The following is a 27,730-nucleotide window of genomic DNA, read 5'->3' on the forward strand; positions in this document are numbered from 1 at the left end:
AAATAACTGTACAAAAAATAAACAAATTAACTTTATTAAGTTATTACTTCAGTCCTTACATTGATTTGTTTACAAAAATACCGGTTTGAAATACATTATTGAAAGTGAGTACACGCAATAAATAAAAAATAGGGATGCACAGTGCTGGAGACACACCAACCAATTTATCTTCATCTATTGCCCACTGTTGTAGACAAAATTTGACAAGCAATCAGCATTATTGAAACAGCAGTCAAAGTGTCTGGGAGAGGGTTGCTAACTATGAGAAAAGTAATTTAAAACTCTGGACCACGCACCAAAAAAAAAAAAAAATTTTTTTTTCACTTTTTCTGGAAGCTAACCTCAGTATAGCACAGAATTATCTTCTACTACCCATAAGAACAATTTAAAAATAAGAAAAATGCCAGGGAACCTTCACTAACAGTATTTTTAAGTCAAAATTTTTACTTAAAGCATCTGATGATTACTCAAATATCCTAGGCCACAAGGCAGGCCCTATGACAAAAAGTTATAAATAGTCTCAATTTAATAACTTAAACATGACATGGTTAATATAATATACACTGCATGAGTTATCTCAACCAACCTCTTTCAGATCAGGAGATATTAAAAAGGTTTAAATTTACAGGTTCAATTTCTGCTCAGAAGAGTGATGTCAGTATTCTAGCAAGTGATGACATCCCATTACTGTAAATATACAATACAAATATGCTAATATACATATTACTCTGAATTACACTTGATTGAATTCTATGTACATGTGGTTCCATATTCCAAGTGCAAATTTTCAATGGTACAGGTTTATAATCAAAGCTGTGTTTAACAAATGCTTTCCGGCTTCTGAAAGCAAATGATGAAAGCACTTCCTAAAAGTGAATAAACTAGTTACAAGCAGGTGACCAGTTCCTTTTTCCCTTTATGTGTGATGAACTTCATGAAGCATTAATTCCCGAGGTATATTTGTTTCTGGACCATACAGCTTACAAGCTCTTCTTTCAAAGGCAGCTACCATCTGCTTTACAACTTCATCAAAAAACAATGTGGCAAGCTGAGAGTGTAGAAGGGAGCGAAATTCAAAAGAAACCTGTAGGAAAATGTTAATAACTATTTTAGAAAGATCTTTCTTTTACTCGATCTCTACTTAGGATTATGGTGTTCACACTGCGAAATGGGCTACTTGGTCCACCCAGCCATATAGCTAAGGCATAGCTATACGGGTCTATCTGGATGAGATTCTTAACATCCCTCAAAAGAGGGAGTCTTACTGCAGTAAATACAACGATGGCTGCACAACCAGCTTAAGTAAACAAGGTCAATGAATCTCATTTCAGGGCAAAGAGTCTGCTTTTATTAAGTTACAGAAAACAAGAAAAAAAGCTTTGCTAAATACCATGTTTATCACTTGGCTTCTTATTCATGTGCCCCTTTTAGAGCTACTCTACCTCCCAAAAGGAAATGAGAAAGGTAAGTGATCTTTCTGATAGGATATTCCCATGGGAAGTAGTAACAGAAAGAAGAGACTGATCCACAAAATAGATGGGGAAGGTGGGTCAATCTTAAAGTAGACAATGATTTAGAACTTTATTTATATTCCCCTCGAGACAGAATTCAAGGCAACTGGTTGGAGAAAGATTTTAAGGAACAAATATCCACTAACTTCTAAAACTTTCAATTCTTATTTTATAATAATTTTATTTATTAAAAAGTTGCAGAAATAGTACTAAGATTTCTCATATACCTATCACCCAGATTCCCCTATTTTAATGCCTTATATAACCACAGTGCAATTCAAACCAGGAAATTAAGAGAAAATATTATTAGATAATAACGCTATTACCTAATCTATAGAGACTTCATTCAAATTTCCCCAACTGTCTCATTAATGCCCACTAATTTTTTAATGAAAGCAACTTAAGAGCTGAGAACAATGTAATTTACTCAAAATTATGACCATTTCTTAAAATGTAAGCCTGAGTTGCAAAAACAGAACATCTCATGTTATCTGTTGGCAAAGAAAAAGCCACACAAATGGCTCTAAGTTTTCTATAGCTAAGGTGATATGAACAAGAAAATACCATAGCCCCTAAATTAAAAATATATTTTTTTCCTTTGCACTTTATTTCTGCAAATCATAAGATGCAGGTCAATGTGGAGATTTCATTTGGTGTTTGTGTCTTCTAATCTATAGATAAGGAATGACTATGCAAAGTTTCAAGAAATAGAATAGAGAAAGAGAAAGGTTCATTAACATTCTTATAAAATTAGTGCAGAAAAAGGTATTCAATACTCAGAAATTTGAGATTTAAAAAAATGTCTTTCAGTAATTGCTATGCATATAGGTTATTTATTATGGCATGTGAGTTCTAATAAAAATAGATTACTCCTTCTTTACCAGCTTTACCTGATATTTGGAACAAATTAAGGGCTTAATGAGATACTTACTGAAAAATCCAAAGTACAAGTTCTTGGGTAGCCAGGAAGACCTGGGCTAAAACGCCAAACAGTCTCCAAATGTTTGAAGAGCTTCCCATCCGTACAGGACGCCTAGAACAAAATGAAAAAAAGAAAAAGATAAAACCACAGTAAAATACCATTTAGATTATCCAGAATCTACAACTGAGGATGATTTCTTCAAAAGGTAAATATTTTTATAGGTCAGACCACAGTTGACAAAAACAGCTTATTGTTAGCTTGGTACCAGGAAGTGATCTGTTGCCAATGTAAGTCATCTTCTTTTCTCCTGGGATCCCCAAGACTGCCACTTGTTCTCCCTCCCACTGCTATCACCCGATGTGCTACTTAGAGTTCTCTCACAGCAAAACAGGGAGTGATTTTCTGGAAGTTTATTTCTACCTCTGCCTCTTATAAGTGATCCTGAACAAGTTAATTCCCTGTTACCATAGTTCCTGAATCTTTAAAATGAGTATAATGCCTGTTTGATACATCGCTGAGATGGCTAAACCATTTGTAAGGCATCTGGCACAGATTCCTAGCACAATTCTCTAATTCTTTCCTACCCAAAGATTTTTCTCTTGTCAATCACATTTAGTCTTTCTTTCACTCATTATTCTTTATTTCTAGAGGCCTCTATGGTTTCAGTTTTCTGAAAGTCTGGCTCTGACCCTTGTCCCTGACCCACTGCTTTCTGACCTCTAATCTCATCAGCATCCATATTTATTTTACGTGTGTGTACACACCAGAACACAATACATAGTGATACTATGTGCAGTGCATTTTGGTATTTCCTTCTGTATCATTAAAAAGTGTTGACTGAGGCCCACTAAAGAGTTGCCAGTGTGAAAAATGGTGGCCAGAACCACAGCCACTAGTCCATTGTTAGAACTGTAAGGACCATGAATGAAGTTCAGCTTCTTTATTTTCTGTCCTAAGATGCTATCTGGGTCTTATTATGGCAGTAGACAACTGACCTCAGGAGTACATATCACCTTCTCTCAGCAGCAGATGATTTTTTAAATGATTGTTTCAAAGTCTACACCCTCCTCCTCAATTAAGCCTTAAGTGTGCAGCAATTCTGTCATATCCTGGGGCCAATAAATGATCAAGTCTCTCTACCCCCTTTCTCTTTGATAATTTATCCCCCTCAAGGGTTTGGACTGCCCCTCTCAGGCTATACACTATAGACTTGCAAAATAAGAACCTGCATGGGTAAACTCTGTTTCCCTAAAGTGAATGGAGTCACTTTTTCTTCTAAGCTACAGCCTTCCTAAACACAGAATGTAGGATTATTTCTCTGACTGTATCTGGATATCTCCACAGACAGTTCAAACTTGGGGGCCAAGGAGTTATCTGCAGTGTATTCCTCACTTCCTCTTCATCTAAAACCCTTCTGAATGGATAACCAGACAGTAACACAGTAGAATTATTATAAAGATCAAATGCATCCATGTTAAGAAGCATTTACAAAGAAATGCTCTATTTACATGTTTATTAAAAAAATATTATTTTAATTAAAAAAATGGAAACCAGTGAATGTTTTAAAACTTGTTTAGTCATGATAAAATAATAGTTATTAAAATACTAACTACTTTAATAGCTGAATTAAGTCACATTATGCTAAATCACTGGGGAGAAGTGAAATTTTTCTTCAAAGGCTCAGTTTTACACACAGTTCAATAATGGCCATCAAATTTTTAAATATATCAAAAGTCCAAAATAAAATCTTATTATTTCAGTTATCCAACTGTAAGATAATGCATTCTACCCTTAATAATCACATAAGAAGCTTACAGGAAATTCAACAATGAAAGAGAAAAAGCTGTTGAGAATACTTACCACGATATAGCACCTTCCTCTGACTACTTTTTCACAAAATGTGGCAGTGCTATACTCATATCAATAATCTAGGCAAAGGACCCAGAGATTTTTAATAGTATGTTTTGATAAGGACAATACTGCCAAAGACCTCATTCCTACCAGCAGAGACACTGAAAACAGTAGGAAGGCTTCTGGCCATTACAGATGTGTATAGATTAGAATCACGGACACAGTAAGTCACAGGCACATTTAGGGTAGCTAGTAATTCACAGAAAACGTCACATAGCTTCTGCTGCTCCCTTGGTTACCGTGATTTTTATTGTACGTCATACATGTGTACTGGGTATTAACATGCAGAACCTGAAAGCAGGGACGACTGAAAGCTGAATATGTACAGTTGTGTGTTATTCTCAAATATGTTTTTAAACAATAAATTAACACATTAATTGAGGCAGCTTATTTTAATGGTAAAATAGTTTTGGAATTAGACACACACAGTATGAATTCGTATAAGGCTCTTAATTTCCCTAAGCATCATAAAATTGAGATAGTAATCACCATCTAGTACACACTGTTTTGAAGATTTTCTTTTTCTTAGTAGTCTCATCCCTCCTCAGCAGTGTTGAAAGTTACCGAAATAACTTTGTTATTATGAACATCTCTGGATCTACAATAACCCAAGAACATGAGGCTGAGACCTTCATAAACAAAGAGCTCTCATGACTCCCGTCACTGTAGTACTGGTGCTAAGGAAACACGGATGAAAAGGGATCTCCCATTCCCTCAAGTAGCTCAATTCTGTCAAGTGGAAATCCAAATGAAGAAAGAAATTATACTACAGAGTGGTAAAAGAAAGAAATAAAGCATGTACAAGGCCTAGAGGAATCATTCAGGCAGGACTGATTACCTACATGAAAGGAAAAGGGAGAAAGCAGGCTGGAACTTGAAGGATTAATAGGCAAGGAGTTGAGTTCATTACAGGTAGAAGAGAGAACAATATGCAAAGGCCCAGGGCTGTGGTGTAAGTACTACACGTACATTTATGGGACTTTTAAGATGTATGGTACTGACTGAACATTAAGTGCAGAGTGTTTTGAGGGGTGGGGGAGAGTGGGCAGATGAGCCCATGAGCAATGATAAAGTGACTAACTTTATCTTGTATGTGTCAAGAAGCCAGGGGAGGGAAGAAAGCTAGGAGGAGAAAATGAGATTTTTTTTTTTTTAAGAGTTCTTTTAGTTAGATGCAGCAAAATGTTAAGATCTAAGTTATAAGAATTTGAATGGTACGAAGACTGTTAGATGCAGCAAAATGTTAAGATCTAAGTTATAAGAATTTGAATGGTACAAAGACTGATGTCAGGGAATAGAAAAAAAAATTTAAGATTATAGAGCTATTCGCTAGTGTCAGATGGAGCTAGTCTTGGCTGTGTGACCTTGGACAAGTTATCTAACTCTTCTAAGCCTTAGTGTGCTCAACCATAAGACAGAGAATAATACATTTTGAACCTCAAAGGGCTGTTGTGAAGATTAAATGAATTAATTCAAGTAAAGCACTATAAAGAGCTCAGTCTATGTTAGTCATTGCGAGAGAGGCAGTGCAGCATAGAAGGTAAAAGCTCCAAAAAACTATGAGACAAACAGGTGGAAACAGTCATAATAATCTCCAAGTCCCAGGGTGGGGCAGAGCATGGCTTTTAAGTGGAGTTTAAGTTTTGAGAGTGAGACTAGAGTGGACTCCAAGTTCTTAGCTTCACTGGACAGTGTACACTTCCCAGTATGAAAGTTTCATCTCCTTCAACACCTGATGAAGAGATGATGAAAGCACTTAGCTCTGGCCAATTACCAAGAAATGACACTGCCACTAAATCTTGTGGGCAACTCAGCTTTGAAAGTCTTTGGTTACCACTCTAGGAACTCAAAAGAAATGGCTATTACTCTGTGGAATTCTGCCTTTTTGTGTGTTTAAGTCTGGGTAACTTTTCCTCTGAGAAGGTAAGATGATTAAGATAATGCATGCAACAGTACCTGGCATTTCAGTACCTGGTACATGGCAGGATGACCTCAACAATGTTTATGTTCTCCACATGTATAGCCTTTCTACCTTTCTTCATCCTCTCACCATTTTTCCTTCCTTAACTTAAAAAAAAAATAGTGTAAGGATTAAATTAAAACATTTCTCACTTGTGTGGCTGAATCTTTCCTGTGGTTCAGTAGTCAACAGAGGGACAAAAGAAAAGCTTTTCATTTCCACGTTCCAGTTAAATTTCTACTTGGAAAGAATAATGCTAATATTGTATAAAATAACATGATTAGAAGATAAAATAAATGGTTTGTTTTTTCCCTCCTATGAGTTTAGAGAAATCTTTCTAAGCTATTATACCTTTAGCTCACTTGATATAATCAATATTCAGGGAATATTTTAAAATGTCATATAACAAAACCATTACCTTTACCAAATGTGGTTTCACCAAGGTTACTACTGATGTATAGCGCTCCAATACAGGCGGAAATCCAATCTCTAGTCGTGTTTTGCAGTATCCGGATCTCCTTGATATTACATCTGATTTTTTGCACCAAGGAACAAAATGCTTGTAATCCTCCATTCCTGATACTACATCATACATTTCCTGCATAGAATATCTTCCCCCCACCAAAAAGAGAGAGAGAGATATTAACCACACCTAGTTGTATGGTATATGTACACTTTAAACTGAATATGAATAAAACTTATTGTGTATAAAGCAATAAATCATTTGGCTCAAATAGGATAAACCACCACCTCTGGGATAAATGACTTCAAGGCAACAAAGAAAATAAAATGGAGCTAAATATTTATGTTTAGCAGAGATTGCAAAGGGGCAGACCACTGGTTGGATCTGGCTTGAAGATGTGGTTTTTAAAATTTTAATTAATGACCAGCATTTAAAAATTGAGAGTTTAAGAGGAAAAATAACTGGAAGCAACCTAAATGTTTATTAGATGATAAACATTAATATTGCTTAATATAATGATAAATGATTGATAAATTAGGGTACACTCACACTGTGGAACTCTATTAGTTATTTAAAGGATTAAGATCAAATATACAGTTGACCCTTGAACAACAGAGCTTTAAACTGTGTGGGTCCACTTATAAGTAAATTTTTTTCAGTAAATATAGTACCTGTATTTTCATTTACAGATGTTTAAATTATGTGTGAGGAAAAGTTCTATTAGAGATTACAATACGCAGAATCGAAGAAGCTAGGGTTTGAGTCCTGATTCTATCCAAATTGTTTCAGCTTCCTGCCCTTGGGTAAGTGATTTATCAATTCCTTTGTTTTTGAGACAGAAACAGTAGTATGCAGACTTTTTAATGCATAGGGGGTCTACACACTTAACCTCTCCCATTTTTCAAGGGTCAATTGTATACTTTAAGAAGTAGTATACTTGACATATAATATTATATAAGGTACAAATGTACAATATAGTGATTCACAATTTTTAAAGGTTATATTCCATTTATAGTTATTATTAAATATTTGCTATATTCCCTGTGTTGTACAATATATCCTTGTAGCTTATTTTACACTTAATAGTTTTTACTACAATATACTGTTATATGAAAAAAGGCACACTAAAGCAGACAGGATATATACAATTCTATTATCTATTTGAGAAAAATTATAAGTATATACTCTATTTCCTCAATTTTAAACATTTGATTTTTTCCTAAAAATAATTATTATGAATGTAATGAAAATACATTTAAAAACTCCTAGAAGAATACAGATTAAACAATTACCAGTTGTTAATTCAGGAAAAAGAAGTAGGAGTTAAAATAGACTAACTCTTGTGGTATATTTCTATATTGTTACTTTTTATACAAGCATGTAATAATTTTGTAATTAAGGGAAAGAAACTTCTAGAACACAAAGAAAGGAAACCTTTTATTCTTTTTATGAGCCAGCCTAACATCCTGCCAACCCAAACCTCACAAACTACATATTACAAAATCTATAGACCCACATAACCTGTGAGTACAGAGTTTTAAGTTAAATATTAGCAAATATAATCCAGCAATATATTGATAAAAACCAACAACAATGAAATACAACTCATTTAAGGATATATGAATGGTTTAACACTAATAATTATATTATTATAACCATATTAATTAGCCTATATAAAAAAATTATATGGTTCCCTTCATGGACGGTAAAATACCAGAAGCATTTCCATTAGAGTTAGAAATAAAACAAAGATGCTGACTATCATTGTTACTTAACACTGTTCTGAAAGTAGTCGTTAAATTAGCACATGAACTATGAGGCACATGTGTGGACAAGAATTAGGCAAAATTATCATTTGGCAGGTGATATGATTATCAATTTGGTAGAGAATCAATTCAGAATTCAGTAAGACAGCCTGTTATAAAGTGTGTAAAAATTAATACTGTTCCTATACTAACAAGAACAAGTAGAAAACATTAGCACAGAAATGCAAAATACCTAGAAATAAATTCAACAAAAAAAAATTCAGGGTTTAAATAAAAAAAACAAACAACAAAAACCCACTGTGGATATGTGTAAAAGACAACTGAATAACGAGAGCCAGACACATACTACTCTTGATATAAAGACTCAACACTGTTAAAACATAATTCACCTCAAATTGATATAGTAAACAATCACAATCTAAATTCAAAAGGGTATTTTTGGAATATGACAGAATGAGTATATGTATGTTTATGAACTTTATGATCATGAAATGAGGCCCACAGCAAAGAGGGAGAAAATAAATCTACCCTCCCCAAGTTCTCAGACACTTGGAAATAAATGTCAAAATAGGTCCCATGAAGAAGGCTTCCTCGTAGCCTGGAAGCTAATTGCCATAAAAGCAGTCTACAATGACTAAGAAAGCAATATAGCACAATGGTCAAGGGATGATCTTTGTGGTCACAAAGGACTGTGTTCAAATATCAACTCTAAAACATAGTAAGTCATGTGACCTGGGTAGATCGATTAATCTCTCAACTTCATTTTCTTCACTCATAATTGAAAAATGCCTTCAAAGTGTTCTTTTAAGGGTTAGTTTTGGCATAATGCACAATGCTTACTAAGCACTTAGCAAATGGTACCCATTATAATGTGTTTATGTCAAATATGGGGGAAGATGAAGATCATTAGATAAGACCATTTGTAATAAGAATTTTAGCATGAGGAAGAAGGAAGCAAGTAAGAAGTAAACATGATGCGAAAAAGTAAGCTTTGGGGTCACAACACACATTATCTCTCTGAACTTGTTTCATCATCTCTAAAATGGGAATAATACCTAGTTCACATGGTGATTGTGAGAATTAAATGAAACAACAAATATGCAGCACCCAGCAGTGCCTGTCAAATGGCAGGTACTCAGTAAAAGGAAGCTATTACTAGTGATTCAAAAGTAAAGCAGACCAATTCACTATCTGATTTCTCATCTTTTTGTTGCCATTTCTCTTAAGACACCAGTTGTGGCAAAGATGTCTACCTATTTAGACTCACTTTATGTGGCATTATTGCTGGCCATCAGGAGGCTACAATTCCTAAGGTTAAAGCATGACTAGGGGAGGTAATTAGATTTATTTTAATGGAAATACTGGGGATTGAATCCAGGACCTCCACTGATCTATACCCTCCCCTCTAGTTCTTGACAACAATATCTGAGAGTAAACACTGCGTCACTTCCAAACCAATATGATTAAGTCTCTTCCTAAGAGACTCTGAAGACTAAGGAATTACAAAAGTCACAAGTTGGATGGAGCCTGGGTTCCTGAATCACTACTTGAGGATTGCTGCCCATGTACTGGGAACACTCACTTCAATTTTTCATGAGAAAGAAAAATACTTCTGGGTTTTACCTATATAGCTAATAGCACTACCTTAACTAATACAGTGACTAGCCAATAATAAAGATAAGTTTAGTGACAAAAGTTATGAGTCTGATGAAATTCCTTTACTACAGAAAAATCAGAAGGGAAAAAGCAATTGAATAAAATGAATGAAACGCACTTTTACAAGAATTCATGTAATACTTGACAGCTTGGTGGGAATTAAGAAACTCCCCACATGAAGGACTGCTGTATTTCGGGTTTAGCAGAACTACAGTCTCTATACTCTGTTGTGTATATCCCTAGATGAGGAGCCAAACCTGGCCCGCTGTCTAGTTTTGCAAATGAAGTTTTATTAGAACGCAGCCATACTCATTTATTACATATTGTCTATGGCTATGTTTGGGCTACAATGACAGAATTAAGTAGTTGCAACAAAGACAGTGTGGTCCACAAACCTATTTACTAACTGGCACTTTACAGAAAGTTTGCTAATTTCCGCTGTAGCTGGTAGGGGCCTCTCAGCGTGTTTATATGTCCTTACCTATGTATGTGTGTATGTGAGGGGGCTATACAAACATATTTGGCCCAACATATCAGTAATGTTTCCAGTATAAAAAAGAATAGTGTACAAAAATGCAGGTCATAAACAGTTTAATTATTTCCTTTAAATGTTGATATTTAAATATGTCCTATAAAGTTATCATATAATTATATTCATTCAACAAACACTTATAAAACAGAAAGAGCTAGAAAAATAAGAGCTTAGTAAGAAGAGAATCCCGAAAAAGAGGCATGACAGTCTATGGAAAATTGTGGCCATGCTCTTTTAATAGAACAATTATTATATACAAACCCTATAATTCTCCTCTCTGAATATTCTTTTCTTTTGTTTATTAACGGTGCAGCAATTCTGAAGAAAGTTCTTGCATGTATCTCCTTAGGCAAAACTGAGGTATGCAGTGGAAGAGTTCTGCTCATCAGTATACCACAGGAAGCTAAATATCTAAAAAGACAAAAATTATCTGATTTAGAGTAACACTGACAATTAAGAGGAAACACAAATGAGATCGTAAAGTAACAATCACACCTTAGAAGGCTTTACAACCTTAGAAGAGTCCTGAAACACACACACAAATAAGCTTTTTAAACACCATAAAGAAAACTAAAAATAACCTTAGAGTTAAGATTAGAAACTTCTAGCACAAAAGGTTATCTCTCCCAGAAGCTTGCTTTTATTCTGTAGTCATGTGTTACAACATACTCTTGCCCTTGGTTTGCTAGAATATTTATCATCCAATTTTCAACTCATCTACCCAGGTTGTTTTCCCAGCTGGATCCATAGGGGTTCTGTAATTCTTGATTTACTCTATGAAACTTGAAACTAGATCTCACTCTGATTGGATATCTGATGGCCCCGTGAGAACTGCTGCTCTGTTATCCTTTACCTTCTAATCTCCATTTCAGTGTGTATGTGTAAAAACATGCCGAGGTAATTAGAATGTTAATTGTTTAGGGTACTTCTAAATACAGATGCCTGATATGCTCCTGTTCACCTAAACATTTTTAGCCTTTAATAAAATTACTGCACAACTATTTTACACTACTATTCATGTGTTAGTTCACATACTTACTGAGCTCCTATTTTGTGCCAGGCAGTAAGGATATAAATGGTGAATAAGGCAAACATGAAACATTCTAGTTGATGATCCAAAAAAAGTGCTAAAATAGAAATGGGTGAAGGGACATGTAATTAGGACTTCCTTTAGACAGGGTGGTCGAGCAAGTCCTCTGAGGTTATATTTCAGCTGAGACATAATGGATAAGGAGTTAGCCATGCAAAGAGAAATAGGTATGTATGCACATAATAACTATGTGCGCACATATATATAATCTCTCTCTCACACATGTATGTGTGTATGTCTACGGGAAGAGAAGAGGTAGATACAGGAAAAAGCCTGGCAGTACCCAGACACTGAGAAAGACTATATATAAAGACTTTATATATATATATAAAGCAATATAGCAAGCCAGGGGGAGAGCACCATGAAATAACGTTAGAGACAAGCTGAAGCTCGATCATACTGGGGATTATTAGCCAGGATAAAGAAATCTGGAATCTATTCTCAATGAGAAGCTGTTGAAGAGTTCCAGGTAAGACAGTGATATTTCATTAAATCAAGTCTTTCAAGTTTTTTTTTTTAAAGGGAATTGGAGTGACCTAGTGAAATCTCCTTAAGTTATATATAAAACGTGATTTATAGAAAATATGATTTACATATAAATAAAATTTCCTTAAGGATATTAATACTAATACCTTAATGTCTGGCTGAGGAGGAAGAGAAAATCAAGTTAAGAGCTGCTGAAGAAACTGGGAACATTCAGCCAGAAGATAAGGGGTGATACTTAAGAATATGGCTATAAAAATACAAGAAAGGACTTTTGAACAATTAAGGCTGTTTATAAAAATTGGATGGGCTCATTACAGAGATGATGAAAGAAAGGTCAGTGAAAATAGTTAAGCTAAATGCTGCATGACAATGGGAAAAACTCAAACATATGAAATGTATGAATGAACTTACTGGCCCCTTTTTAAGATTTTAGAATTCTTACGTACCCAGCTGTTAACAGCACTTCAAGGATGGAATAATGGGTAAATGATGGTAAAACAAGATGGCTTTGTGAATTCTAAGTTTTCTAGGGAATCACAAGTAGTATTTGATTTTATAATGATGGTAAGAGCGTATTTCAAACAGATGTATGATATTCTTTTTCAGTCAAAAGAGATTTTGGATAGATTCACCTCCTAGAGAGAATAAGTGTGTTATGTGTTCCTGAAAATCTTTAAAACTATGACTTGTAATGTGAATCTTATTTGGGGGGGGGGTAGGGAGATAATTAGGCTTATATTTATTTATTTTTGGTGGAACTACTGGGGATTGAACCCAGGACTTTGTGTATACTAGGCAAACACTCCACCACTGAGCTACACCCTCCCCCTGTGAGTCTTATTTTAAAGGCAGTGATAACATTTTTTAAAGCCTATGGTGATTTTTTTTTTTTTAGTAAACCTATAGTTTGCTTTAAAGTGGGATCATAACAATGAAAGTGAATGAGTTACTCTGCTAAATGAAGCAGAACAGTGGAAACAAAATAATCAGGCAGTTAATTTAGCTTCCCCCTTTAAAAAGAAGTCACAAAAAATAATTTAGGATCTCTGGTAGTCATATTGATTACAGAAAGCAAACAGTGTAAAAAATGCCCTTCTGAGACATTCTTTAGATGTCTTTAACTATTGTAAGTTTTACCCATTTTTCTCACTTTTTGTATAGATACCTTGTTATCTATTATTGGAAGCCAATTATGTAGCACACATTATGTACAATTATTAATAATTTTCTGATAAATCAGTACCAGAAAAGGCATCTCTGAGATAAATCTTTATTTAAAAAAAAAAAAAAAAAGAACGAGATCCTTGCTTCTGAAGAGGTGAACTGGGTGTCTGGGAAGCTTACTTTTCACTGTATACAGTTTTGAATTTTGTACCAAGTTCATATAATACCATCCCCCTACCCCCCCAAAAGAAACCCTTACACAATTTGATTACAATCACAAGAAGAATGCCTATTTAAAGCAAGCTAATAGTTGTTGTTGAGATCAGCTTGCATACCATGGTTACAATGCCCTGGACAGTACATCCATTTTCACACACTATCAAGAATAATGTCTTCAACTACAGTATGAGAGCCATACACTCATAAGTATGGTTAAACCATGATATGAAAACTGGACCAGATGAAGGAGTTTTTTTTTGTCACTAATCTTCCAATACTGCATCTCAAATACTCTATTAAAATAAAGGCCAGACTCTCTGTTAATGTTTCAGCCTTGCAATGACCTCATAAACTCCCTTATTCTTTATTATCATAAACAATAAATACTTATCAAGGATTTTAAGCCTTAATTTGATCACTAAAGCAATTCTTTTAACCAAAAGTAACAGTTTTATTTGCAAGCCAACACTTTTTAAGAGTAATACAAGTAGCTCTAAAGGACAATAGGGTATGTTCTGCTTGAAACTACTTTTTCAGGTTATTTCCTAAAGCAAGAGTGAACGATATGAGATGATTTTACTTTAGTTTCAACCAATAAATATCTAAAAGGATTTGGGGTTGGTTGGATTGTTGGTATTTAAAAAATTCTTCGTTGAATCTAAATGTCCTGGAGCTCAACCAGATGTGTGTTTTCGCCTTCCATCACGTGCTATTTACAACTGAATTCATGTTAAACGTTAACTTTAATTTTCTAGTATAATTTATTAAAATGTCACTAATAAAAGTACACTAAATGGTGAAATTATGGAATCTTTCCTGTCTCCACTTCCATCATCTACCAAAAAACAAACAAACAAAACCAACCAGGAAAATCGAAGACTGGTTCAAGGTTACAGGACCTCTAAGTAACAGGGGCATGGGGAAAAATCCAAGTCTCCGACTTCGGCTACGTTTAGTTTAGCAAGCCACAAAGGGCGGGGGCAAAGACCGCTACCAGAAAACTGGGAGAGCATCTGGCACGCTGGGGGAACCGAAGGGGGCTCACCGCCAAACCATGAACTCCCACACGCCCATCAGCTCACAGCCCTTCAGCGGAGAAATTAAAACTTTCCGAGAGCCCCAGCAGTAGGCCATAGGGGAGGAGACCGGAAGAGCCCAAAGGCACCCCCGCCGAACTGCTTTATCAGCTGCTTCCAAAGTAGCTTCGCCGATGATTCACCGCCTCTCGCGAGGGCAGCGCCCACAAAACCGGGGGTCCGGGACAGGCCGGCGAACCTCGGCCAAGGAGGGATGCGCGGGGCCCCAGTCCCTCAAATGCGGAAGGCAGGAGACCCTTTCTCTCCAGAGACGCGGAAACTCATCCGGTCCGGCTCAGCCTCACCCCAAATGCCCCCGGTCCCCCTGCTCAGCAGGCCCGGGCGGAAAACTACCCTCGCCGCGGCGACCCCGTTGTTCATTACCTGACGTTCCGCGCAAGCCCCTGCGCAGGAGCTAGGGCTCTGGTCGCCGCCGCCGACTTCAGACGGCATCCCGAGACCACCTTTTTCAGGGCCCTCTGACCGGTCCGAGCTGCCATGATCATCTCACAGAAGCCGGTCGCCACCTCCCACGGCGCCGCCCTCGGCTGGCAGGCCTGGGCCGCCTGGGGCCGGCGCCTTCCAGCCAATCGGCGGGCTTCCTGAGCCGCCAGACACGCCCCTTCTCCCTCTCCGATTGCGCAAAGCTGACGCACGTTCCCAGCGCCCACAGCTGCCTGTAAATGCGCTCGTCATCCCGCTGGCCAATCAGAGGGAGCGCAGGGCGCCTGGGCGCACCCCCTCCCTGCGGGCGGGGATTCAGTTCCCGCCTGGCGCTCGGGCGCCTTACGTAAGACCCTTGGTGTCCGCTCACCACACCTCCCGCGCTGGACCTCTTCTCCCAATTCGCCAACCGCCGCAGTTCTCGTGTGTGCTGCTTCCCGACGCGAGGACCTCCACGTGAGCCCAGCCCAGGGGCGGGAGGAAGTCGGGGTTCTGGGTGTTAATTACGTATCCGTGAGGGCTGGGCCAGCGTCGCCGTCACTGCTGGCTGCGAAGTCTGGCCGTCAGTGTTGCTGTTAATTGTCTAACACAGTATTTTCCGTGCTTACCCCGTGAGGTTGAGGTGAGGGCAGTATCAGGTCGTGTCCTTAGGAAGAGACTCCGTTCTATTTGCTTTCTTACAGTGTGGCCATTTTAATTGGTTTCCGTGTATGGCTTGGGTGTCCCTTACTCCCAACAAACCAGACTTTGCTTCAGTTCACCCATTTCAGGAATCAGTCAGTCAAGAAGTCTTGACATTGTACCCCTTTGTATGTCATAGTTCCCTGTAAACTGTAGAGTGGGGATCGCCATACTACCTGTGGGGCCAACTGATGTCCTTCAAAGTCCATCCACCCCCATTTCTGTACTCTCAGTTGTCTGTCTGTGATCCCTCAACAGATGAAGTGCATTCTTTACTGAGCGTGTTTGCCCTCATAAACTAATAGTCCTAGGTGATGACTAATCTCAGAATAGCTCAGGCTTCTTCCTTTCAGCCCACCTTATCAGTCATAAACCCTACTGGCTTTCACGGACCTTAAACCTCTTACCTCATCTACAACCAATCAGACTTCCGCTGATCGGGCACCTTGTGGCCCTACCTTATGAAACACCCCATCAACTGGCCCCTGGTGCTCACGCAGGCACCTCTTGTCTGCATGGCCCGTCGTTGTCTATGGCAGCGTACCTAATAAACTCCTTTTCTATTCTCATGCTTTACCTCTGGTAAATTCTTTTACCAGTCTGCATGTCACTGGTTCACCAACCTGCCACCTGTTGTGTCCCTCAACACTACCTACTGCATTCCATTTTGAGGAGTAAATGAAGTAGATGATTAAATGCAGTCAACAAATATTTATTGAGCACTCACTCTGCTGTTTTAGGTGCTGGATAAGTGAACAAAACTCTTCACAATCATAGAGCTCATATTCTAGAGTGGGGGGAATCAATTAGTATATAATACAATGTCAGATAATCACGTGTTGTAGGAAAAAAGTAAAGCATGGAGGGGGGTAAAGTGGGGTACTATTTTATATGGGGTGGTCAGGTGGGCCTCTGAGGAAGTGATAATGAACAAAGGCCTAAATGAAGTGAGGAGGTGAACTCTGTGAATATTTGGGTGAGGAGTGTCTTTAGGTGGAGGGAACAAGTGCAAAGGCTGCAGACCAAGATCCTGTTTTATGAGGAGCAGGGCTTTGGCTCACAGTGAGTGAGGTCAGAGGTAGTGAAGGCTTTTTCATAGTACATGGGAGGCCATGGTTCGAACTTTGGATTTTATTCTAAATGTAAGGGGAAGTCATTTGAGGTGACTGGATCTGATTTACATTTACATAAATATTTCAGCTTCTGTGTGTATGTATGATTATTATTTTCTACTCTTGCTTTGTTCTTTGCAGCCATCCCTTACTAGATGCTTTGTGGAGTGAGTTGAAATCCCCAGCTACAAAGTATGTTAAGCACTTTTCAATACAATACAGGATGTACTTGTCAAATTGAGGTGGTCCTGTAGCTGCATCCAAACAATTCTATTTCAGATTACCTTCAAATACACAACCGCTGCCCTTCTTGCCTTAAACCTTAAATATTGCCCATAGTATCTTTCTTTAAAACACATTTTCACCATTTTACTCCCCTGCTCAACACCACAGTGGTTACCAGTTGCCTACAAAATAATAGTCATCATGTTGCCACATTCTACAAAGTTTTATTTCACACCATTGGTATTGTTAACTAGAAGCCCTGTTGAACATATTTTTCAGTACAATACATGATGTACTTTTTTTTTAGTTAAAAAATTTTAATGGAGGTACTGGGTATTAAACTTAGGACCTCGTGCATGCTAAGCATGCACTCTACCACTGAGCTATACCCCCACCTCCTGATGTGTTTGTGAACTTAATATAAGGCCTTCTTTTAATTACATCTACCAAACATTTTCTCATTGAACTCTTTCTAGACATAAGAAAATATCCACTAAACTGGGTCACCCAATTGAATATTCTCCCCACCCCAGATTTTAAGGCAAATAAAGGAATCTTTGTAATAAATGACAGTGCATGGTACTCATTAAACTTCTTAGCAAAGGAAAGAATAATATGCTGTAAGCTTAAAGGTGATTAAAAAAAAAACTCTGGTTCAGTTTTAGTAGGCAACAGCGCTTCCATAAATTGGGGGCTAAAAATCTGTCTATGCAATAGGAAAAGATTGGTAGTAACTTAAAACTGAGTAGATACCTGTGGGAAGCAGTATCTTAGAGTCCAAACCAATGATGCTGCCAAAAATATATTTGACACAACATCCCTATTAAATATTATTGCCAAAATAATTGAATCTGAATCTGGTAAAGCTTTTAGATATGCCAGTTTAAACAGGGGATAGAAGAACATGTTAAATGACACCAGGGGGATATAATCTGCCAAATACAGAATATGAGAAATTCTATAGGACAAATGACCCAATTTCTTCAACAAATAAAGGTCAAATAAAGAAGGGGGACTAGCAGGGTGGGAGGATTGTTAGAAATTTACAAGATTTAAGAGGCATTATTTGGATTTTGTTTTGAACAGAATATAAGAAGTCATACAAGATCTATACAAAATATAAGAAGACATATACAAAATTAAGAAGACATACACAAATTCAACTGAAACCTCTACTTCAGTAGAGATTCAAACTGAAGATTTTACAAATAGAATATGATGGTTGTGGTTTGCTTTCAAATAATCCACTGGAGGGCAGAGGAATAGAGTGTGTGAAACAAAATTGATCATTTGTTGATAATTATTGAACTGAATATGGGTAATGGAGAGTTTATAATAGTGTTGTATCTAATTCTTGTGGATGTTTGAAAAAAATATATATATAAAACCTTTGGGGAATGAGACGTGAGGAAGAGCTTTTACTTTTCATTTTGTATCTTTTTGGGAGGTACTACTTGAATAACTTGTAATATACATTATTTTCTGGAATGAAAACTAAATTATTCATGATATTGGATTTGGCAGTGATTTCTTGGATATGACAACAAATGCACAAGCAACAGAAGAAAATATAAATTGGACTTCATCAAAATTAAAAATTTATACATCAAAGGACACTATCAACAGAGCAAAAGTCAACACACAGTGAATTAGAAGAACTCAGTTTTCCACCTGTGTATTCCTCCTGTGTCTCTTTTGCTACTCACACAAAACAATTCACTTCTTATCACCAAATGTGCGGAGGATTTTCTCACACCAATTCTCTGTGACACCAGCTGGGTGTCATTATGACTTAATTCTAACATTATCTACCTGGAGATAGTGTCAGATCCCACAGGTTAAGGGCTCAGTCCCACAAGACTGCTTCAACCCTATTTCAGATGCCCATCGCAAGGAGTAGGATCCCATGTTACCCACAACTTCTGTCCAGCTTGGCTACAAATCAGAAGTTCCCATGACCCTCTACTCAGGTTCAGTTAATTTTTTTGAGGTTCACAGAACTCAGGGAAACATTTATGTTAACCAGTTTATTAAAGGATATGATAAGGGATACAGATGAGCACAGCAGCCAGGTGAAGAGATACATAAGGTGAGGTATGAGAGAGTCCCAAGCACAGGAGCCTCTGTACCCATGGAGTTGGTATGCGTCACCTTCCCAGTGTAGATGTGTTTGCCAACCTGGGAGCTCTCTGAACCCCATAGTATTGGGATTTTTTTTGGAGGCTTCATCACAAAGGCATAATCAATTGTTAGCTCCATTTCCAGCCCCTCTACCCTCTTTGGAGAAGTGTGGAGGGGGTGCTGGAAATTCCATCCAGGAGCCCACCCAGAGTTGCCTCAATAGAATAAAAGATGCTCCTAGTGCTCTTATCACTTAGGAACTCACAAGGAAAGGAACACTTCCGAACTCGTTCTATGAGGTCACCTGATACCAAAACTAGACAAAGACATCACAAAAAAAGATTACAGGCCAATATCACTGATGAACAGAGATACAAAAATCCTCAACAGAATACTAGCAAGTCAACTCCAGCAATACATTAAAAGGATCATACACCATGATCAAGTGGGATTTATCCCAGTGATGCAAGTATTTTTCAATATCTGCAAATCAATCAGTGTGATAACACCACATGAACTGAAGAATAAAAACCATATGATCATCTCAATAGATGCAGAAAAAGCTTTTGATAAAATTCAACATCCATTTATGATAAAAACTCTCCAGAAGGAACATACCTCTACATAATAAAGTCCATATATAACAGACCCACAGCTCACATCATACTCAACAGTAAAAATCTGAAATCATTTCCTTTAAGATCAGGAACAAGAAAAGGATGCCCACTCTTGCCACTTTTATTCAACGTAGTTTTGGAAGTCCTAGCCACAGCAATCAGAGAAAAAAAGAAATAAAAGAAACCCAAATTGGAAAAGAAGTGGTAAAACTGCCACTGTTTTCAGCTGAGATGATACTATACACAGAAAATCCTACAGATGCTATAATGAGTCCTTGGCCTGTGGAATAAGAATGTAGTAGGGAAGGCTAATGAAACACTCTCTGCCAAGATAGTAAATAAAAATATTACCATATTCTAGAAAATATGGCATAGATTAGTGCCTTAAAAACCTGAAGAATGGAAGGGTGGTGGTCCCCATCATGTCTAAATTGAAGTCTGGCCCTTACAGGGGCTATACACACCCTGGTGGGTAACAGTAAACTATCACAAATTCAACCAGGTGGTAGCCCCACATTGCATTTGCTGTGCCAGATGTGGTAGCCAGAGCAGATCAACGTGACCTCAGGTAAGCAGCAATTGATTTGATGAAAGAGTTGTTTTCCATCCCTAATAATAAGGATTTAAAATAGTATTCATTTTCTTGAGCTGGACAAGAGTATACATTGAGTTTTACTCCTGAATTTTGTTAACTCTCCCATAATATAGTCTATCATAATAATTATCAATATATAGTCTTTAAAAAATTTTATTAAAAGGGGGGAGGTAACTAGGTTTATTTATTTACTTCTATATTTTAATGGAGGTACTGGTATCACAATACAGTCTTAAAGGACCTAGACATCTGGACATACAGCAAAACGTATTAATCCACCGTATGGATGGCATTGTGGTAACCATGTTAATCAGACTAAATGATCAGGAAATGATAGGTATGTTGGAGGCTTGGAAAGACACGTATTTTCTAGAGGGTGGGGGTAAACCCAATGCAAATTAAGGGTCTGCTCCATTAGTGATATTTTAGGGCAGGATTCCTCAATGGTGACACTGCTGACATTCTGTTGTGGGGAGATTTCCTGTGGAACATAGGATGTTGAGCAGCATCCCTGGCCTCCAGATGCGAGTAATTCCTCCCTTGAAGTTGCTTTAGGTGTTACAGTTCAGGTCAGAGAGAAAGACACATGGAAACAATTATCATATAAAGTGGCTAGAGAAGTTAGAGATGTTTCTGGTATTTCAGGAGCATGGCAATATCAAGGCATGCTAGCTATCACTCCTCAGGGGAGATTTCCTGGGTTGGATGACACCTGGTCAGTCCTATGGGGTGAGAAGGAGTAAGCCAGGTGAAAGAGAGTACGGGAGATGCGGGTGGAAATGGGAAGGCAAACATTCTAGGAACCTAAAGAGGATTAAGTTGTGATTACCAAAAAAGTCTGTAGACATTGCCAAGTATTCCCTGGATGACAAAAATCACTCCCAGTTGAGAAGCACTGTTTTAGAGCATAGTGGCCTGGGGCATGCCTGCACAGCCCCTCCAAAGTAAAGGACAAACTGTTGCATCTTGTTCCTCCCACTGCCTAGTAGGTTTCTTTGGGTTTTGGGTGGCATCAAAAACTGCCAGTTTTGTACTATAGCTATTGTTGTTGTTATTATTGCCAACATATGTAAGTTCACTCTGGTACCAGCCTCATTCCCTTACTTCATTTAGGTATTTGCTCAGATGTCGTCCTCTCAGACACCTCATTGTTTCTATCCCACCCTGCCATCCTGCTCGCTCTCCCCTTACTCCACCTGATTTTTTACATAGCACTTGATAGTACCTGAAATTATACAAACATACAAATAGATTTTTAATCTCTCTAAGAATCAGATCTCTGTGAGGGCAGTATCTTGTTCAACATTGTATTTCCAGCATCTAAAGCAATGTCTGGTATATGATAGGTCCTCATTGAGGTTCTCAAATTTTTTTTTAATAAATGAGTGATGAAATTTAACTTTAACTTTTGTTCTGATGAGGGTTCAACTGGAGAAACAGACCAGTATGAGATACATATTAAGACATTAATTCAAGAACAAACAAGGCATTTATTGCAAGGAATTGGTTTATACAACTGGGGGCACTGGCTAACAAGCAAGTCCAAAATCTATATGGCAGGCTGTCAGCAAAGGCAGGCTGGAAATCTCCAGCACAGGCTGAGGTTGCTGTCCACAGGTGGAATTTCTTCATCAGGGAAACCTCAGTTCTGAAGACTTTTCAACTGATTGAATTAGACCTAACCAGATTATCTAGGACAATCTTCTTAAAGTCAGTTATTATAGACTTAAAGCACAACCACAAGACCTTCTATAGCAACACCTAGATTAGTATTTGTTTGAATTACTGGGGACTACAGCTTAGCTAAGTTGACACATATTAGAAGTCCATCACAGCATTACAGGCATCTAATGTTTCTGAGACCCAATCCCCTTAGCTATCTGGGACACCTACTTTACTTACATGTGCTCTGAATCTAGATATTTCACCAATATGAATTAAAGACAGCTCCTTGCTGACTTTTAGCTAGAAAAAGAAGCTAGTTAATAAAGTCACACAAATATGTTAATATACTGCTCTTCTCTTCTAGTTAGGCCTGGTATAGCCGAAAGAGAAATCACCCAAGGTAGTCCAAGAAAAGCTGTATTATTTCAAGAATGGTCCTTTGGATGCTTGGAACTGGAGGTGGTTCTGGACTCAACGTAGCTGTGGGGACTCAAGCAATAGGGGTTAGTGATTCTTCACTCTTATGTCATTAAAGTGACATTTTCCTCTGACTCTTTCTGTTTCAATAGCAACTGGCAGGTTCCTTTCATACTTCCAGTTAAAATTTCCAAGAGAAGGTATCTTGGCTTAGCCAATAACTTCCTTTGTTTATGCGCATATTTGAGGCCAGGTTCTAGATAGCTGGTCAGGTGCCTATCTCTTCCAGGAGAATAACCAGTGCTGTTCCCCTGAACAGAGAGTTTGGTCAGGTCAATTGAAGCTAGAAGGAAAAGTTAGGCACATTGACTGACATACTCAAAACATTGTCTCAGGGTTATCTTTTATTTAACCGAGTAATGCTTCAAATTTTCAGAAAGAAAACTCTAGTTTTGGAAATTTAGGTGTAACTGAAAGGCAGATGGAAATAGAGTCTTGGCCTAGGGAAGGTAGAGTGTAATGTCCCTTTGATATAGGAGATTTCTGGAAAGCTTAACATTATGCATCAAGACTGTGGTCCATTCAGTCCCTTTACCTTTGAAAAGATGGGATTGATAAACTGTCAGTGGTTTTCCAATAGCATGGAGTTTCACGGCCTTTATAGCTTCATCCCCAAAGGTAATTTGTGCAAGTTACAACTAGCAATTAACATCCTGAAAATTATTATATCTTGTTTTTTGTCTAGAAAAATTATGTATGTTTGCTACTTTGGTGTATTTTTTGAGGAAAAGCAAGCCTCCAAATGCCCTGATAAGAAAAGGAATGGATTTTCCTTTTAATTAATTGGGTGTCATCACTCTCAGTTGTCTAGGTTATACAAAGCGGGGAGGTCACCTCTTCTGACTTTTGAAATAAAAAACCTCTCCAGAAAAGGGTGGGAAATCCACTTTAAGTAATACCTGATTATTATTTAATATTGAAAATGGAAACTAAAGGGTACTTATTGAAAACTCCTTATTTCTGTCTGAATATCTAAGTCACTATTTTATTAAAGACAGTTCATCTTTAGAAGACGATTAAAAGAAGGGAGTCTCCCTTGATCTTTGGCAAAGTCTCTTAAATCTCACTACCCCATATGTGCACTTGCCCTACAAAAGTAACTTAATGCTTAGGAACCTAGAGAAATATGCACATAGTACACAGTGGTCAGCAGGCACAGCTTGTCTATCTTGGAAAAACAAAAGACGTGATTCCCTACTTTACAAATGCTTTCTATTTCATTTTTTTTCCTGTTTGTAAAAATTATATATGCTCCTAGCAGAGTATCTGGAAAATACTAAAAATTACAAAGAAAAAAACCACTCATAATTCGATCATTCACAAACATCTACTATTAACATTTTGGTGAATTTTCATATATTTTTATATGACTGCGATTGAGTTGTATTTATGGATTTATCTTTTTTTAAAAAATCACGAATCAAGAAATGCAACACCCTTGCAATTCTTTATGTCAACATGGATGAATTTTTAGTTTGTTGGGTTGTTAAAAAAACTTTTGGAGGGAGGTAACTAGGTTTATTCATCTATTTATTTAATGGAGGTACTGGGGCTTGAACCCAGGATCTCATGCATGCCAGACATGCACTCTACCACCCAGCTACACCCTCTCCCTGTTTGCTATTGATGGATGATAATAACACCTTTCTCTAATTCATAATTTCTCATTCATTCTTTTTTCCTTTTATTATTTTAAAATATGGTATTTTGTATATCTAAAAGAATACATGTAATCTATGTCTAGGTTATAAACCATTTAAGGAATATCTGTGGACCCTCTGCCAATTCAAGAACTAGAATTTATCAATAATTGGCATAATAATCTACATGTTCTTCTCTTGTCTCATCCTCCTCCTCCCCTAGCTAGTTTAACTTAAATTAAAACAATTAAATCAAACACCTGAAAATTTTAGCTCATCAAAATGATTTCATCGATGCTAACAAAAATCTCACTTTTTTGTTACTAAGGTTTCTACTAAGTATTTCTCTATCACACATCGAGGTAAATCGTTTTCTTCGTGATGGCTATAACCTTGACCCTTACCTGCTTTCCTAAACTGCTTCTAAAGAACTTCTCTAAGTTCCGTTCTTTAAAGTGCAAGGGCCAGTACAAGGTAATGCTCCTATGGCTGATGCTTAGGGGAAGAAAGACCGCAGTATTCTTATCTTTTAAAAATTCCTGGTTTAGGAATGATGTTTAGGATTAAGAGAGGCATTAAATCAGTATTAATGCTAACGATCTGGGCTTTTCTAAGAATCTAAAGTTAAAAAGCTTTAAGAGTGGCAGAGTTCCTGCTGTGTAACTTAATAACCGTCTGACCTTGCACAATTTATGTATACCCCCGTCCTAGTTTTTCTCTCATTTCGTGAGATTAGCAACAATTTACCCATTTTATGTAAATTTCAATAGTGCTTGGGAACATATGCTGTATACCAAACTCCTACTCAAATGGTAGCTAATTATTTAAAAAGAATGAAAAATGACCTTGAACTACAGTGCGAGAGAGGAAACTTACAATCGTTTCCGTAACTAAGCACTGCAACAGCTGAGACACGCTAAAGAAAGCTTTTGTCTGGTCCCCAAACGCCTTCCGGTGAGTTTGGAGAAAGGGGATTGAAGGTTTGAGGCTTCTTCCAGGCCTGAAACCTTAACGTTTCTTACAATGATGGTTTTTAACTGTCCTGGGGGAATCTACTTTCCCCCCAGGGCAAAGTTACTCACTTTAAAGCACTAAGGCTCACCTAGTTCTTTACGGGTTTGCCACGAAAGCCGCCTCCGGCCCCGATCCTCCCTCCACCCACAATGCACCTCTTTGTTCCACCTAGGTGGCTGCTCTGTCACGTGTTACCCGACGGTGCGCGCGCTCCCGCCCGGTGCATGCGCAGAGAACAGCCTGCAGCTATTTTTCTCCGTGGCCGCGGCGACGAGCGGAAGTTCTTGGGAGCGCCAGTTCCGTCTGTGTGTTCGGGTGGACAAAATGGCGAAGATCGCCAAGACTCACGAAGGTAAACGGTTTTCTCCTAGTTACGTGTGTTCTCCGCTACCCAACATGCCAAGAGTTTGTCTTCTTAGGTTTCTGCCTCTTTTTGTGGTTTCTTTTGTGGGGCCCGAGGCCGCGCTTCGGGGCCCGGGTCGTCTGCTCGGCGCTCGCGGCGCAGGCCACTGCCCCGCGTAATGGCGTCCTACTCGTACACCCCCGACTGGCGCTTTGTTCCGTGTTTGGATGTTGCTACATAGGAGTTGCTTTTCTTCTCTTATCAGAGGGCCTCTTTTAAACAGCTCGCTAAGGAGGATTCCTGGGGAAGGGATCGGAAAGACGGGCGTGGGAACAGTCTCTTGCCTCTCGGAACTGTCGTTGGCATAGTTAGTGCTTAGGACGGTCAGAAAAGCCCTGAGACACAGCAGCCGATTTTCGGGCAGCCCTAAATCGAATTCAGTCAAATAGGCCCATTACTCTTAACCTTCATTAGTTTGTGTATCTTCTGGTGTCTGAGATATATTCTTGGTTTTTGTTGTTGTTGTTCGCAATGAGTTGGGCATAAACTGGTAGTTTTTCTCTCTCGATTATTTTTAGTATAGAATTGTTCTTTGGAGACTGATTTTTGGTGGAAGAGGGAAAGGCACATTAATTAATGGCTAAAATTTTAAAAGTAGTTGGTCATTTTGTGGAATACAGAGTATGCAAAATTAGGAAAATGTTGGGAATAAGCTGGAATCCGTTAAGGAGTATTTAGAAATGACAGGAAACAGGGTTACTTTTGAGAAAAGATAAGACATGGGGAGTTGGAGCTGCATTCCTTGATTTCTGACCTGGAATCCGAAATTTTCATCAAACAGGAGCTTTGAAGAGTGTCACTTTTATTTCACACGTCGTTTCTAGGTACCTGGCTCAGTTAGTCTGAGAGTTAACAAAGACTAAGGCCATCAAGCTTTACAGTCTAGGGGGGAAACAGATGTGTATACATCTTCATTCTTTTATGAGGCAAATGAATGTTTAACAGAAGTAGAAGCAACTTGTTCTGGGAACCTGGGTAACGGAGTGATTAATTTATGCTTAGGGCTATTTCCTGGAGATGACGTGTCCCTGGTCTGCAAGAATCAATCGGTTTTAAATTAGGGGAGGACGTTCGAGCCTGAGAGAACATCTTGTAACCAGGCAGTGAGTCGTTAAAGATGTGTTTGAGTAGTTGGCTGTGGCAGGAAGAGTGCAAGAGCTCAAGGAGGGAAAAAGTAGATGGGTCTGGAAATGTTGGTTGGGACCATAAATAGTTGTGTCACCCCTAAGAACTGAAGTCCAGCTTTCTGCAACTTATAAATTGGCAATAACTTTAATCTTACTATTTTTGATAGGTATTTGGGATTGAAACACTTCAAACACAAATGTTTTCTAGGCACTTACTCTTCTGTCTGTAGACTATCTCAAACATCTTTTGCAACATAATTGGAAAATGTAAAGATGTTGCTATTTTTGTTCATTCAGTAGTAGATTATTCATTTGGGGGCATTTTATGTTTTTGATTACTTGTTTATGATATCTTTATCGTAAAATATTTTTGGATAAGAAAATCAAAGTTATGATCAGTTTTCCTGTGTTTTAGAAACCCAGTTGAAAGTTTGGGTTTATAGAAGATTGCAGTTCATTTACCAAAACAGCTTTTTTTATTTCAGAATATGCTCTCCATCAGTACAAATTAACTGATGCCATAAAGAAAGTATTGGCACATTCAGTTTCGCATCTGAACTCTATTTGTCCATCACTTTGGAGTATAAGACAGGGTGATAAATGTTTAGTAGAAGTACTTCTAGTATTTACATAGTTTCCAACTCCTTCCGCGTGGCTTTTTCTTGGAGAATGCTAGTCCTTTATGTCCATCTCAGTTTTCACTTGTTAAGCCATTTCTGATAACATGGAGCAGAATTAGTTTCTTAGGTTGGGTTTTTTGTGTGTGTGTGTGTGTGTGTGTGTGTGTGGGTTTGTTTGTTTCTGTTTTTGTGCTACTGCAGTACTCTGCAAACCTTTATTGCTGGGAATATGC

General features: G+C 37.9%; 2 protein-coding genes across 6 annotated transcripts in view; one reads left to right on the forward strand and one right to left on the reverse strand.

Annotated features, from left to right (window-relative positions):
- Positions 1-18: 18 nt before the first annotated feature.
- Positions 19-15,317, reverse strand: COQ10B (coenzyme Q10B). Its single transcript, XM_010979748.3, has 5 exons — positions 15,141-15,317; positions 10,983-11,132; positions 6,723-6,915; positions 2,443-2,544; positions 19-1,084 (listed from the first exon to the last, which is right to left on the reverse strand). The coding sequence occupies exons 1-5, from the start codon at positions 15,260-15,262 to the stop codon at positions 917-919; spliced, it is 735 nt and encodes a 244-aa protein (XP_010978050.1). The 5' UTR covers positions 15,263-15,317; the 3' UTR covers positions 19-916.
- Positions 15,318-25,565: 10,248 nt separating this feature from the next.
- The window catches only part of SF3B1 (splicing factor 3b subunit 1), a 34,114-nt gene continuing 31,949 nt past the window's right edge, over positions 25,566-27,730 (forward strand). For 4 of the 5 annotated variants that reach the window (XR_010380677.1, XR_004136827.2, XM_031452071.2 and 1 more), the window contains exon 1: positions 25,566-25,699. Coding sequence is in view for 3 of the 5 variants with exons in the window: in XM_031452071.2 (XP_031307931.1) it covers positions 25,672-25,699 (28 nt within the window). In the remaining 2 variants the exon portion in view is untranslated. The remainder of the gene's footprint in view (positions 25,700-27,730) is intronic. The other variant, XM_010979745.3, reaches the window with a different exon arrangement.

The sequence above is a fragment of the Camelus dromedarius genome, chromosome 4 (genome assembly GCF_036321535.1).
Source record: "Camelus dromedarius isolate mCamDro1 chromosome 4, mCamDro1.pat, whole genome shotgun sequence".
In the NCBI taxonomy this organism is placed as follows: Eukaryota; Metazoa; Chordata; class Mammalia; order Artiodactyla; family Camelidae; genus Camelus; species Camelus dromedarius.